Source organism: Myotis yumanensis, unplaced genomic scaffold (assembly GCF_028538775.1).
Source record: "Myotis yumanensis isolate MYYU_CA2020_CCGP unplaced genomic scaffold, mMyoYum1.0.hap1 SCAF_15, whole genome shotgun sequence".
Classification (NCBI taxonomy): Eukaryota; Metazoa; Chordata; class Mammalia; order Chiroptera; family Vespertilionidae; genus Myotis; species Myotis yumanensis.
The window spans coordinates 18,825,606-18,840,282 of NW_027223766.1; the positions used below are offsets into that span (position 1 = coordinate 18,825,606).

Genomic DNA, 14,677 nt, shown 5'->3' on the forward strand with positions numbered 1-14,677 from the left:
TGAGCATTAACTTATATATCTGTTTCTGAAAATACAGTTTTAAATCATCACAGTTACTGACTACTAGAATGTATGTGCATATTGGATACTGTCCAACTGCTCAGACCTTGGAATCAAATTGGATACTGCCACCCTCATAACCATTTCTTTATTGATTTTGATTCAGTACCTGCTTTTTTAAAATATATTTTTATTGATTTCAGAGAGGAAGGGAGAGGGAGAGATAGAAACATCAATGATGACAGAATCATCGATCGGCTGCCTCCTGCACGTCCCACACTGGGGATCAAGCCCGCAACCCAGGCATGTGCCCTTGACCAGAATCAAACCAGGGACCCTTTAGTCTGCAGGCCGATGCTCTATCTACTGAGCCAAACCGGCCAGGGCTCAGTACCTGCTTTTTATCATAGCAACCACTAAAACCTAAGCTTGCAAAAATAATGATGGCTTTGAAAGGAATGTAGTGAGATCTAAACTGATCTAATGACACTGAACAATTTTGCAAGGTGTCCAACAGATGTATTTCTCTGTGAATTTTATCTTAAAAATTCTCATGGCCGAAACCGGTTTGGCTCAGTGGATAGAGCGTCGGCCTGCGGACTGAAAGGTCCCAGGTTCGATTCCGGTCAAGGGCATGTACCTGGGTTGCGGGCACATCCCCAGTGGGAGATGTGCAGGAGGCAGCTGATGAATGTTTCTCTCTCATCGATGTTTCTAACTCTCTATCTCTCTCCCTTCCTCTCTGTAAAAAAATCAATAAAATATATTTTAAAAAAAAAATTCTCATGATAACCCTCTGAGTTTGTTGTAGCATTCTGGGGCACATTGGTGCAGTTCGAGAACTGTGGCCACGAATATTTATTGAATGCCTACTATATGCCATGCAGTGTGGACACTATTGTTGGCAGGAAAGACCTGGCTCCTACCTGCTTAGAGGTTACAGTCTTATAGGAAATATGACATTAGGCAAGTACTAGAAATGTGTTGAGTTTTATGAAAGAAAAGCACATTACAAGGGTACCTTATCCAAATTGGGGAGGCATGTTAATCATCGTTCATTGTAAATAGGAATTTCTAGGTTCATTATACATATCCTATATAATAAAACCCTAATATGCTAAGTGTCCGGTTGTCCAGTTGTCTGGTTGTCCCTTCAACCAATCAAAGCGTAATGATATGCTAAGGCTGCTCAATTGCTCGCTATGATGTGCACTGACCACCAGAGGTTATAAGTCGACTGTTTGACCAGTGCTATGACGTGCACTGACCACCAGGGGTCAGACACTCCTACCGGTAGGTTAGCTTGCTGCTGGGTCCAGCTGATCGGGACTGAGCAAGACGGGCTGGACATGCCCTGGAACCCTCCCGCAGTCCCTCCCCAGCTGGCCAACCTCTGGTGTCTCTCCCCAGCCCTGATTGTGCACTGGTGGGGTCCCTCAGCCTGGCCTGCACCCTCTCGCAATCTGGGACCCCTTGGGGGATGTCGGGGAACCGGTTTCGGCCCAATCCCGCAGGCCAGGCTGAGGGACTCCTCTGGTGCACGGGCCTCTAGTGTTCCCTAAGTGTTCATACAGTATGTTGTTTCTGATTTACTTTTTCAACCATCCCCTCTAAGTCACAGTCACTTTTCCAAAATAAATTTGAATCTGAAAATTCTTAGCTCTTAAATTGAAATTTATTTAATTAGGTTAGCTCCTTTGTGCTTGACATTATTTGGCCTAAAAGAATAGTGAAAATAGTTTGTAGTTTTCAGACAATGGAGATTTCCACTTGTGTGAGTAATGATAAAAATAGTCCATGAGAATTGGATTATTAGATACTTTTTAAAAAAATTTTTAAAAATATATTTTATTGATTTTTTACAGAGAGGAAGGGAGAGAGATAGAGAGTTAGAAACATCGATGAGAGAGAAACATCGATCACCTGCCTCCTGCACACTCCCTACTGTGGATGTGCTCGCAATCAAGGTACATGCCCTTGACCGGAATTGAACCTGGGACTCTTGAGTCCGCAGGCCAATGCTCCATCCCCTGAGCCAAACCGGTTAGGGCATTAGATAATTTTTATTATGTGGACTACACATTACTTACTTTTAAAACTAGGAACAATTAGGTTTGCTCAGTATTATAATGTCTGAAAAATATTAGGGTGGGGCAAAAGTAGGCTTACACTTGTTTGTATGGAAAATAGTACAATAATTAATAATAATACAAGAATAAACTTTGTGTTTCCCATACTCACAACTGTAAACTTGCTTTGGCCCACCCTATCTGATGAACAGAATATGGTTTATGCTTTCTGGGGTGTTAAAATGAATTATGAGTTATATTCGTTTTGTAAATATGTTCAGGAAATTATTCAGAGTAACTCCAAATCTTTGTAGACTTCTTTTGTAGTGGCTGTGTGATAGCAAACAAATTAATGTGAAGTACAGTGCTCCTACTGCAATGGCTCGTTTCACTCACCCTCCTGGTGATTTTAGTCCTGATGTTTCAGAGATGGGCTCAAAAAAGTTGACTCCAGAGGAACCTGGATCCTAGTCTCTGTTCTGCAACTTTGGAATATTTAAAAAGTGATCACATTTATGAATTATAAGCAATCTTTTAAAACAAATGTTTTCCCCTAATCACAGGTGTTCTTTAAAGAAATTTTCCTATATATTTTGGAAACTTCTACCAGCTCGTTTGACCACAAATGGATGGTTATTCAGACATTGACAAGGATTTGTGCAGGTATTTGAAATTATCCATATTATCTCGTTCTTATAATGAGATATTTAAAAGGCTGAATATACTCATATACTAGATGCCCTTTGTTAATTAATATATTGTATTGTTACAGATGCTCAGAGTGTAGTGGATATTTATGTAAACTATGACTGTGACTTAAATGCAGCAAATATATTTGAAAGATTAGTAAATGATCTGTCAAAAATTGCTCAAGGCCGGGGCAGTCAGGAACTTGGTATGAGTAATGTTCAGGTAAGAACTTTAAAAACATTTTCAAAATTTAAACTTTGCCAAGGAAGTGCTATGTGTTTTGCTTAAAAGATCTTGTGTGTATTCTTATTCTGAATTATTCTGTAGGAATTAAGCCTGAGGAAAAAAGGTTTAGAGTGCTTAGTTTCGATTTTGAAGTGCATGGTTGAATGGAGTAAGGATCAGTACGTGAATCCCAACTCTCAGACAACTCTTGGTAAGGTGACATTTTGAGTATAATTCTTCATCATTTTAAGCAAATGATACTTTGGAGGCTAGTTGCAGATGCCATTAAACCAGTTTCATGATGTCTCTATTCATTTAGCTGATGAAGAAGCATTGTCTGTAACTTAAATAATGAGCTTTCAAATAATGAATTTCTTAACTTAGTTATCCAAACTTTACTCTTTCTAGAAGTATTTTGAATCCTATATAATAAAATCCTAATATGCAAGTCATCTGAACGGCACCAGTTGCTATGACGCGCACTGACCACTAGGGGGCAGATGCTCAACACAGGAGCTGCCATCTAGTGGTCAGTGTGCTCCCACGGGGGTGCGCTGCTCATCCAGAAGCCCGGCTCATGGCTGGTGAGTGCACCGGCAGTGGCAGGAGCCTCTCCTACCTCCACAGCAGCACCAAGGACCTCTCGGGGTTGCCGGGCTGAGGGATCCTCCCTCCCGCCCAGTGCATAAATGTTGTGCACTGGGCCTCTAGTATTATATAAAAGTGAAGCATATTTATGCAACTTCGTTAAAGTATAGTTATAGAAGAAATATATAAAAGTGAGTATGTTATAAGAAGATGGAATTGTTTGTGCATGTTTGAGATTTATCCTTACTCAGAGAAAATCTCATAGTTGCAGGGCTACCTGGTGTTATCTTAGTCAAGTTCCTATAGGAAAACTGGTGGTCATGAGCTGAGAGCTGAAACCCAGCAGACACTCAGCACTGTGACTGCAAAAGGAACTCTTTTTAACGATGTAAATTGTACATGTATATATGGCACCTAATATTTTATTTGTATTAAACAGATATCTAAGCAGCAGTGAAATATCTTGCCAATATCTTGAATTTTTTTTTACCTTTACTTTTTTTTTCTTTGAGTAATTTACTGTATCAGTTTTTCTACTTACAGGTCAGGAAAAACCCTCAGAACAAGAGACAAGTGATATCAAACACCCTGAGACAATAAACAGATACGGAAGTTTAAATTCCCTGGAGTCAACATCATCATCAGGAATAGGAAGCTACAGCACACAGATGTCTGGCACTGATAATCCAGAACAGTTTGAAGTCTTAAAACAACAAAAAGAAATAATAGAACAAGGGATAGATTTGTGAGTGTCTGATTTTAAAGAGAAATTTTCTTGGATATCCCTCTACCTATACTGTGCCACCATTGCCCTGGGTTTCTCTGAATCTTTGGAATATTTTTATTTTCTTCTTATCACCACCTTCTAATGAGTAAAACAGGGCAAAATCTTGCTGACTTCTGCTGGCTCCTTAACCAGCTCCCCTTTTTCATTGCAGTCTAGCCCAAACAGACTCTGTAATGCACATTAATTTTGCACCACATTTTATATGCTGTTTTATGCATCTGCAGTTTTGTGTTACTTATTTAGTTCAGTTTTAAAATCCCCCAGTATATTTCCTAAGCAGGTGACAGCTTAAAAAACTTAAAGTATGAAACTAGTTAGTGTTGTTCCTTTATAGGTTTTATATTTTCTTCACCTGGGTTACAAATGTGCTACTTTTGTTATTGATCCATTGTTGTTAATTTCTTTTTTATATGTTCATATGGTGATAATGACCCTTTCCAGTCTGTCTACTAACCTGATAGCAGCCTGCCTCTGGACTATTTCCCGTCTAGGTACTACCATTCTACTGTCCCTCCTACTGCCCATCTCTTTTTTCAAAGAGAGGCTGTAAGGAAAATGAACTTGTTGGCCTTTTTCCATGAATCTAGCTACTGTAAACTATTAAAAATTCCCTGTTTGTTTAGTCAGCTTGCTCCTTCTGTTTTAAAGCATTTCTTCCTGAATCTTAAGTAATGCCTTTTGATGAATGCCTTTTTTACAGTTATTTGTACCTTTTTTAAAATTGACAAAATGTACACATATTCTTTGTCATAAAATTATAAATCTCACAAAATTGCCTCAAGAAGTTGCCATTAATACTTCATTCTAATTTTTGTGTCATTATTTACAAACTGTTGTGTGTTCCAGGCATTATGCAGGGTCCTGGAATAAATGATAAATGAAACATCCCTTACTTATCAGGGGCTCAAGATCTAGTAGTGTAAGCAGATACTCATACTGAAGTTCGGCTGGTCACTCAGCAACACATGTTTGGTACTTGGGACTGTGTGCCAAGAACCATGGAGACACTGGTCCTTGTGTTCAAGATTACAGTTTAAATCTTGGCAAAACATTCTTTTTAACTGGTACTGTGTAAAGTCCATAAGAGAGGGTTGTACAAAGTACTGCTGAGGTATGATAACTCTCGTAAAAGTACTTAGCCCTGAGAGGGAGTTGTCATAGGACTTTAAAGTGGAGGTTCCCTGCTGTCGGCCACTAGCCTCCAGCCCTCCTTTGAGCCATTAGACTTGCTTTCTGCCTCAGACTTCCATGGAATGCTTTCCTGTGGCTGTGCTCAGTGCACTCTTTCACAGCTGTTCCTTCCATGACACCGCTCTGTCCCGTCCCTTCTTCCAGTTTGATCATGCCATCTCAGTCTTGGTCTAGAGGCTGTTTATCTCCTGCATATCTCTTAGCATTTTAAGGGTTCTGTCCCTCAGTCTTTATCTTAATTTGTATCTTCTCCTAGATCAGTGGTTCTCAACCTTCTGGCCCTTTAAATACAGTTCCTCATGTTGTGACCCAACCATAAAATTATTTTCGTTGCTACTTCATAACTGTAATGTTGCTACTGTTACGAATCATAATGTAAATAACTGATATGCAGGATAGTCTTAGGTGACCCCTGTGAAAGGGTCGTTCGACCGCCAAAGGGGTCACAACCCACAGGTTGAGAACCGCTGTCCTAGATGATTATGTTCTTTTTCATGACTTCAGCAACTATTTACTAACATCTCACTACCAAGTGTTAACATAAATACCTCCACTGACATGCAGACTCATCTGTAATTGCCTGTTGGGAGTATTGCATAGCTTCTTCCACTCAGCATGTCTATAATCAAATTTATCAATCTACATTCTCTCCATAGTCAACTCCCCAATACTCCTACCCAAAACAAAAGACAAACAGAAAACTCACTTTTTCTGTATTTTTTTTATTGAGGATAGTAACCCCAGGATGTTACTAAATTTATAAGCTAAAATTTTGGGAGTTACCTTAGATTTCCCCCTTGGATTTGTCACTAAATAAATAGTATAATCTAATTAGCTCCCCTTTGTTTGGTCTTATTTATTCTCTAGTCTTTTCTCACAACTATTCTTTTTGAATGAAAGTCTTAGTTCTGTTTTTCCCCACTCCTGCTCTTAAAGAATAAGGCCATAACCTGGATCTGCCGAACTCTGAACTTTATCACCTGCCACTTCTTTTTCTCACTTCATTGCTCCACCAATGCTGAACCATTTATTTTGCTGTTTTATGCTTTCATGTATTAGTCTGACCTATTTCACTCTAGGATGTTTTTTCTTACACTTTATAAAAGATGTGATTATTCCTTAAAGCTCAGTTCCAGTCACCTTCCCCTGAAAATAAATTATGACCGTCTCTGTAAATTAGTCACTTCTGTGCTATCTTCTTACGAATAATGAACACATTATTTGTTGCACTTTTACTATTGTAATTTTTGAAAATCATGTTTCTTACTTTAGAATAAGAGCTTCTGTAGAGCAAAGATTATGTTTATCTCAGTGAAAATGTTTGATTTTAATTTGTCTACCTGGTGATGGTTGAATTAGGACTTACTGGGGAAATCATTAGGAGGACAGGACAGGGAAGGACATTTCAGAGAGAGAGAGAATGAGGTATGCAACAGCTCAGAGAAAAAAGGGAGAACATTTGGGGACTATTGTTAAGCATAGTGTGTGTGGGGGGAAGGTTGTGAGGGGGAAGCATGTAGCAGGAGGTGAGATGAAAGCATTGAGTTGGATCCAGATTACCGAAGGCCTGATTTGCCATGTAAAGGAGTTTTGTCTTGTACCTCCTGGCATTGGCGTACTATTGAAGGATTTTAAGCAGAGAGCAGCAGCAGCCGATTTCCTCTTTTGGAAAGATGACTTGCCAGCAGCCTGAAGGACGGATTAGAATGTGAACAAAACAAGAGATAGGGAGACCATCTAAGAATGCTTGCAATACCCAGGTGACAGGTGATGAAGTACCAAAGTAATTATTGGTACAATAAAAGTAGAAAGTAAATGGTTTGGAAAGAAAGAGGTGACATTTAAATAGGATCTTTAAGCATGAAGGAGAGTTCCCCAGTGAGGGGAGCAGGTGAAGGGCATGCAGAGGAAATGGGCCGCAAATGCATGGTGTTTAGGGAATGAGACAGGGTATGTGGGAGTAGATGAGAAGAGGGGATGAAAAATGAATGAGCTATATTAAGAAAGGTTTTATGTGGCAGTCTAATCATCAATTTGGACTTTATTTTGAATACATTGGGTATCTACAGGTCTTTTTTAATAAAGGAAATAATGCTGTCAGATTATAGCTTAAAACAGTCACTGAATTCAAGTTCTGTACTTTAAAAGCAGGAAACTTAGAATTAATAGGTGGAAAACTTTGCATAGTATAATATTTTTATATTTTCATGCATAGATTATATTAAATAAGTTTCTATTTTCTCAATGCTATTAGAAAATCAATTTACTAAGGTCTTTTCCAGGAATACAAATGGTTTTCTATTTATGATGTCGCTATTAACTTTAATATCATCTAGGTTTAATAAGAAACCAAAGAGAGGAATACAGTACCTCCAAGAACAAGGGATGCTTGGCACTACACCTGAAGATATTGCTCAATTCTTACATCAAGAGGAAAGATTAGACTCTGTAAGAGTACCATTTTAGTTCATTCTAACCTTTTCTATAAAATTTCTTTTTAAGTTAATAATGATATGTATTGTTGCCCTCCCAAGTATGCAAGTAAAACTTAAAGAATAACCGTAGGTATTCTTAATTTTGCTTTTCAATTTTTTAAACTCAAAAGAATATCTTGGGTTTTTTTTTTTTATATATAAAACACATTCAGTATGTTTAACTTATAGCTTCATGTTTGAAGTAGTTAAACCTGTAGTCAAAAACTGTGGGTATTATGGATTTTTCTGCCTTTTAAATGGCTGTCTGGCAAATGTTCCATTAGGAAATCAATTTGTCTTTTGTTCTTTAGACTCAAGTGGGTGAATTCCTGGGAGATAATGATAAGTTTAACAAAGAAGTCATGTATGCATATGTGGACCAACATGACTTTTCAGGAAAGGACTTTGTTTCAGCCCTTCGAATGTTTCTGGAAGGATTCCGTCTTCCAGGGGAAGCTCAGAAAATTGATCGATTGATGGAAAAATTTGCTGCAAGATATCTAGAATGCAACCAAGGGTAAGCAAGATTTAGATTCTTACTGGTTGCCAACTATCAGGAGATTCATAATCCTCTGCCCCCAGGAAACTTAGATTGTCTGTGATCGGGAGGTAATCAGATAGTTCCATTTAAAAATTGTAATGTGAGATAGAACATAAATCCTGAAAAAGTAAATTAAAAGTGCTTTGGGGCCATAACCGGTTTGGCTCAGTGGATAGAGCGTTGTCCTGTGGACTGAAGGGTCCCAGGTTCGATTCCGGTCAAGGGCATGTACCTTGGTTGTGGGCACGTCCCCAGTGGGGCGGGTGCGGGAGGCAGCTGATCGATGTTTCTCTCTCATCGATGTTTCTGGCTCTCTGTCCCTCTCCCTTCCTCTCTGTAAAAAATCAATAAAATATATTTTTTTTAAAAAGTGCTTTGGGGTTTGAAGTGACTAATTTAATGAAACTGTAAAACAATAAAAGTTTATAACATGATACATTTATTTTTTCAGACAAACCCTGTTTGCTAGCGCAGATACTGCTTATGTTCTGGCTTACTCAATTATTATGCTGACCACAGATCTTCACAGTCCACAGGTATGTTTTCTTCCAAGCCAGTTCTATAGTAAATAATACAAATTAAGTACTCTGAGTTCTTTTGAATTTAATAAGTGATAGTTAAAATTTTAATGTTGTTTAGTCAAATATCCCAGTTTAGTGATTGGTTTAATTTAATGTAGTATACATTTACAAATGCAGTTTCTGGTAATTATTCTAATTAGACTTTTAAATATCTGTAAGATAGATCTATATTTGTCTGTCTCAAGATTAACAGCTGTATAAAGCTTATGGTAAATTTTAATCTAAGAATGTGATATGGTTCTTTTGCCTATACTTAATTGCAACATGAAAAAACACTATATATAAACTGTCTTCTTTTTTTTTTACATTTTAAACTTAAACATTAGAGTGATTAGTATAGTGATTCTTCCTGTGCCTGTCACCCAGCTTCCACAGTTATCAACTTATGGCCAATTTTGTTCTATTTATATCCCCCTCTCTTTCACAGATCATTTGAAAGCAAATCCCAGGTATCATATCATCTCATCTATATTTATTTCATTATATATCTCTGAAAGAGAAATATTCTATTTAAACATAATCCCAATACCAGTACACAGAAAAATTAACAATACTTTTAAAATATCAGGTATCCATGCCCTTGTCCAGTGATGGCGAACCTTTTGAGCTTGGTGTGTCAGTATTTTGAAAAACCCTAACTTAACTCTGGTGCCGTGTCACATTTAGAAATGTTTTGATATTTGCAACCATAGTAAAACAACGACTTATATTTTTGATATTTATTTTATATATTTAAATGCCATTTAACAAAGAAAAACCAAACAAAAAATGAGTTCACGTGTCACCTCTGACACGCATGTCATAGATTCGCCATCACTGCCCTAGTCAGTTTGGCTCAGAGGATAGAGCATCAGCCTGCGGACCAAAGGGTCCCAGGTTCGATTCCAGTCAAAGGCATGTACCTTGGTTGCAGGCTCCTCCCTGGCCCGGGCCCTGGTCAGGGCACCTGAAGGAGGCAACCAATCAATGTGTTTCTCTCACATTGATGTTTCTCTCTGTCTTCTCCTCTCTCTCTTTCACTCTCTTTAAAAATCAGTGGAAAACAAAAACAAACAATAAATAAATAATAAAATAACAGGTACTCATAAAATTTGTAATTCCTTTTTAAATGTTAAGGAATATAACTTGATTTCTGATATTCATTTGCAAACACTTATTTTAAACATTTTAGGTATTTTATGCTTAGTTTTCAAAAACATGCTTGGGTATCCTTGGGGAAAATTACCTTTATAAATTAATCTATTTCCAAAAATTTATTTGTACTTTTTAGGAATAATGCAGCATATGATATTTACTATTTTTAGGATGTGAAATAAACTATATGCTTTTTCCTAATCTGAGGTGTATTGAAAAATTAAAACCTATTTAGTTTGAGATTAAGCTTGGCAATACAGGGATTTTTGTGTGTGTGTGTGTGTGTGTATTTTGAGATGTTTAAAGCAGGGTTGATATGGAAAGTATATACCAAATGTATAATGGGAGAATTACAGACTTGTGGATACCATACAGAGTTGTTCCTAGTTTTAAACACCAGAATTCAACAACTGTGCATTTACCAGAATTACTTGATTTTATATAGACCTTTATATAAAATTTAAGAGTTTACGCATTTAAATATTCCTTTCTCACATTACTGACAGTGTAGTAAAAGCAGCCCGCTTTTAGGCTTTTCATTGTCTAGCACAGCCGTGGGCAAACTACGCCCGTGGGCTGGATTCGGCCCCTTTGAAATGAATAAAACTAAAAAAAAAAAAAAGACCGTACCCTTTTATGTAATGATGTTTACTTTGAATTTATATTAGTTCACACAAACACTCCATCCATGCTTTTGTTCCGGCCCTCCGGTCCAGTTTAAGAACCCATTGTGGCTCTGGAGTCAAAAAGTTTGCCCACCCCTGGTCTAGCACAACACTTTTCCCATGGGTTTATAAGGCAGTCTACATTTAAAGACTTACTTGGATATCTTTTTATTTTTTCCATCATCATTTATGTCCTCCCTCCTCCACCCCTAGACCACTATCACTGTATTGTTGTCCATGTCCATGAGTTCTCTCTCTCTCTTTTGCTAAATCCCTCCACACACCCCCAACATCCTCCACCCACCCCCCTTCCACTGTCCCCCAGCTGTCTGCCTGCTTTCTATCTATGACTCTGTCTCTATATATCAGAGTTTCCTATCTGGTTTTTCTGTCTAATCCAAAAGTAGAATTATGTTTTACACTACCTCCCTTTGTTTTTAGAATGTTGTATTTTTAAAGAATTTGGTTCTATAAATGAATTATTAATGTTATGTGCTTCTGCGTCATGTCTTCCTATACATATGTACCTTCTCATGAAAGTTATTTTATTTTATTTTTTAATATATTTTATTGATTCTCCACAGAGAGGAAGGGAGAGAGATAGAGAGTCAGAAACATCGATGAGAGAGAAACATCGATCAGCTGCCTCCTGCACATCTCCCACTGGGGATGTGCCCGCAACCCAGGCACATGCCCCTGACCGGAATCAAACCCGGGACCCTGCAGTCCGCAGGCCTACGCTCCATCCACTGAGCCAAACCAGTTTTGGCTGAAAGTTATTTTAAAGAAATATTAAAATTGCCTTACATAGTATCAGATTGTTAAAAGTTTCTGGACACATGTCAGTTAGGGAGTGTTAAATCTTGGGAACAGCGTCCCGTCTTGATTGCACTAGTTTCTGTCTGTAGAACATGTGCTGGTCTGGCAGTGGTAGCTGATTGTCATGTGGCTCCTGTCAGACTGTTGGCATCATGTGCTGATATGCAGCATGCCGCTGTGCATATGGGTTCCTACAAAGCTAAGTTCCTGGTTAGAAAATTGAACCCATAATTATGACCCCATATGATACACACTTTAAGACTATATGAACTGTACAAATGACATCGTTTTTAAAGAACACTTTAGCCCTAAGAAGTTTGGCTCAGTGGATAGAGCATCGGCCTGCGTACTGAAGGGTCCCAGGTTCAAGGGCACATGCCTGGGTTGAGGCTCGATCCCTAATAGGGGGTGTGCAGGAGGCACCCAATGAATGATTCTCTCTCATCATTGATGTTTCTATTTCTTTCCCTCTTCCTTCCTCTCTGAAATCAATAAAAATAAAAAAGAGAATACTTTAAAAGAATCCCTAAAATGAATTCTGCTCATTCTTAATTGTTTTCAAAGTTAAAATATAGGTGAATTTTAACAAGTCATTTATGTTTCTTTTTCACCTAGAATATTTACAGTTAAATTACCTTTTATATATAGAGTGTCAGCAAATTTTTTTAAAATTTGAAGTATATTTAGAACACATATTTTTGTCTTAATCTTTATCATTAGTAACAACTGGCTTTGATTCATGTGTTTATTAGAGCAAGTTGAATTAGCATATGCCAGGATGGGTTTTTTTCTACATTGCTGTCATTTTCTATGAATTTTTTATTTTAATGTATGTTTTGTTGAATATTTTTCACTTCTTGCCCTCCAAGTATTTATAAATTCTCTCATAAGGGTATTTAAATTCTTAAAATATGGGTGAAAATTTTATGTTAATTTTTAGGAATTATAATGGCTTTTCATTTCTAGGTTAAAAATAAAATGACAAAGGAACAGTACATTAAGATGAATAGAGGTATCAATGACAGTAAAGACCTTCCTGAAGAGTATCTATCAGCCATCTACAACGAAATAGCTGGCAAAAAGATATCATTGAAAGAAACAAAAGAATTAGCAATTCCTACAAAATCAAGTAAGCAAAGTAGGTATCCAAATCATTTGAATCCTGATTGCTCAGGTGGAAAAATATGGATACTTGAAAGAGTTCTTCACTTAGGTTAGAGTATTTATTCTAGTGATAGTATTTATATACTATAGCATTTGCTGATATGATTGTATTTTTTCTCATTTGCTGAAGAAAGGTAGCTCTGGTCAATGACTAATGGAAAATGCTACATAATATGCATGGATTAGTGTATGTTTAATATACATGTGTCCATTTAGCAGTTAATCTCAGCATAGATTTGGAGGTCAGAGAGATTGGTCAGGAAACCCCAATATAGTCAGACTTCAATTCTTAATCTTTGCTTCTGCCTCCTTATCAGCTACAAGCAGCATATTTATATCTCTTCATATATCATCATAGATAAACAAGCTGAAAGTAGGGGTGATTCAAGGATATGGGGAAAGTTAGGATTGTGAGATAGCTGTGGAGTTGGAAATCACTACTTCAGATGTGCCACAAATTGTAACACTGTAGAGTTTCTAGATCTAACCAGCATTAGGGGCCAGCTGTGGGCCTGGCTCCATTCTAGACTTTCTGTACATGTAGACAATGGTGATGAAATGAGAGCTAAAATCTGATTACAGGAATGAGACCTGTGATGTGGCTTAAGAATATAACAGTAATACGGAAAGAGGACACCTTCCTTTCTGAGCTTTTCCACTTAGAAATGAACTCTCAGGTTTTATTTAACAGAGCAAGTTACAGTAGCAAAATTCTGTTGACAGAAGAGAAGCAAAAAGGCCTATGTGATGTATGTATTTGTAGAAGCTGATGAAAAATTACAAGATGAGAGTTGGGGCCTAGGGAGATGATTTTAAAAGGAAGAGTGGAACATACTGGCCTTATCTTTTGGAGTAGTATGAGGAATGAGCCTAAAGAATTTTAGTAAGTTCATCCTCATTTTATAAATGAGGAAACTAAAGTGCAGAGGTTAAGAAACTTAGAGTTTTAGAATTTATGAGCTGAGTTTGCCTAATGTAAAAATTTTTATTAAATCGCTACATCTAAAACCCAAACAGTGGCAAAGCCAGAGGTTGTACTAGGCACCCTTGACTCTTATTGCAGTTCAGTACCAAGCAGCAGTTTACTTGGGTGTGTTGACTTCAGTTCTGCTTGTAACATTAAGTGTATTGACCAAGAGTTCATTTTACACCTGAGTTGATGCCAGTTCTGTGATTGTTTTCTTCCTCAAACCTATTTTAACATCTTCCCATCCCTCTTTCTATGGCCTGTTTCGTATGTGGTGGTAGCAATTAGAGAGCTAGATATGGGAGGGAGATGGTGGTGTTCTGAAATACTAAATTATCCTGGAGTGTCAGGGCCATTGTTATCTTGTTAACTCGGGAGATACTATTCAAAGATGCCATTTCTTCTTACATCTCTTTTCCTATCCCAGGTTTGTATGTATTCTCTTCCTTCTTCATAGGTTTTCTACTTATCCCTGACTCCTAGTGCAGGATTTTTGCACTTTTCATTATTGGGTGAAATTCATTTAATATAAAATGAACCATTTTCTCCTGGCTGGTGTGGCTCTGTTGGTTGGAGCATCATCTCGTACACCAAAAGGTGGTGGTGGGTTTGATTCCCAGTCAGGGCACATACCAGGTTGTGGGTTCAGTCATCCAGTTGGGTGACTTGTGTAGGAGGCAGCTGATTCAAGTGTCTCTCTCACATTGATGTTTCTCTCTTTCCCTCTCTCTCTCTAAAATCATTGTTTTAGAAAAAATGTTTTAAAAAATTAACCATTTTGA

The 14,677-nt window shown here is 37.6% G+C and overlaps 1 protein-coding gene across 1 annotated transcript in view; it reads left to right on the top strand.

Annotated features, from left to right (window-relative positions):
- Positions 1 to 14,677, top strand: part of ARFGEF1 (ARF guanine nucleotide exchange factor 1) — a 118,277-nt gene that overhangs the window by 68,045 nt on the left and 35,555 nt on the right. The window contains exons 12-19 of the mRNA XM_070392406.1: positions 2,633 to 2,732; positions 2,842 to 2,981; positions 3,087 to 3,195; positions 4,116 to 4,317; positions 7,887 to 7,998; positions 8,336 to 8,541; positions 9,017 to 9,101; positions 12,731 to 12,902. Coding sequence (XP_070248507.1) covers positions 2,633 to 2,732; positions 2,842 to 2,981; positions 3,087 to 3,195; positions 4,116 to 4,317; positions 7,887 to 7,998; positions 8,336 to 8,541; positions 9,017 to 9,101; positions 12,731 to 12,902 — 1,126 coding nt within the window. The remainder of the gene's footprint in view (positions 1 to 2,632; positions 2,733 to 2,841; positions 2,982 to 3,086; positions 3,196 to 4,115; positions 4,318 to 7,886; positions 7,999 to 8,335; positions 8,542 to 9,016; positions 9,102 to 12,730; positions 12,903 to 14,677) is intronic.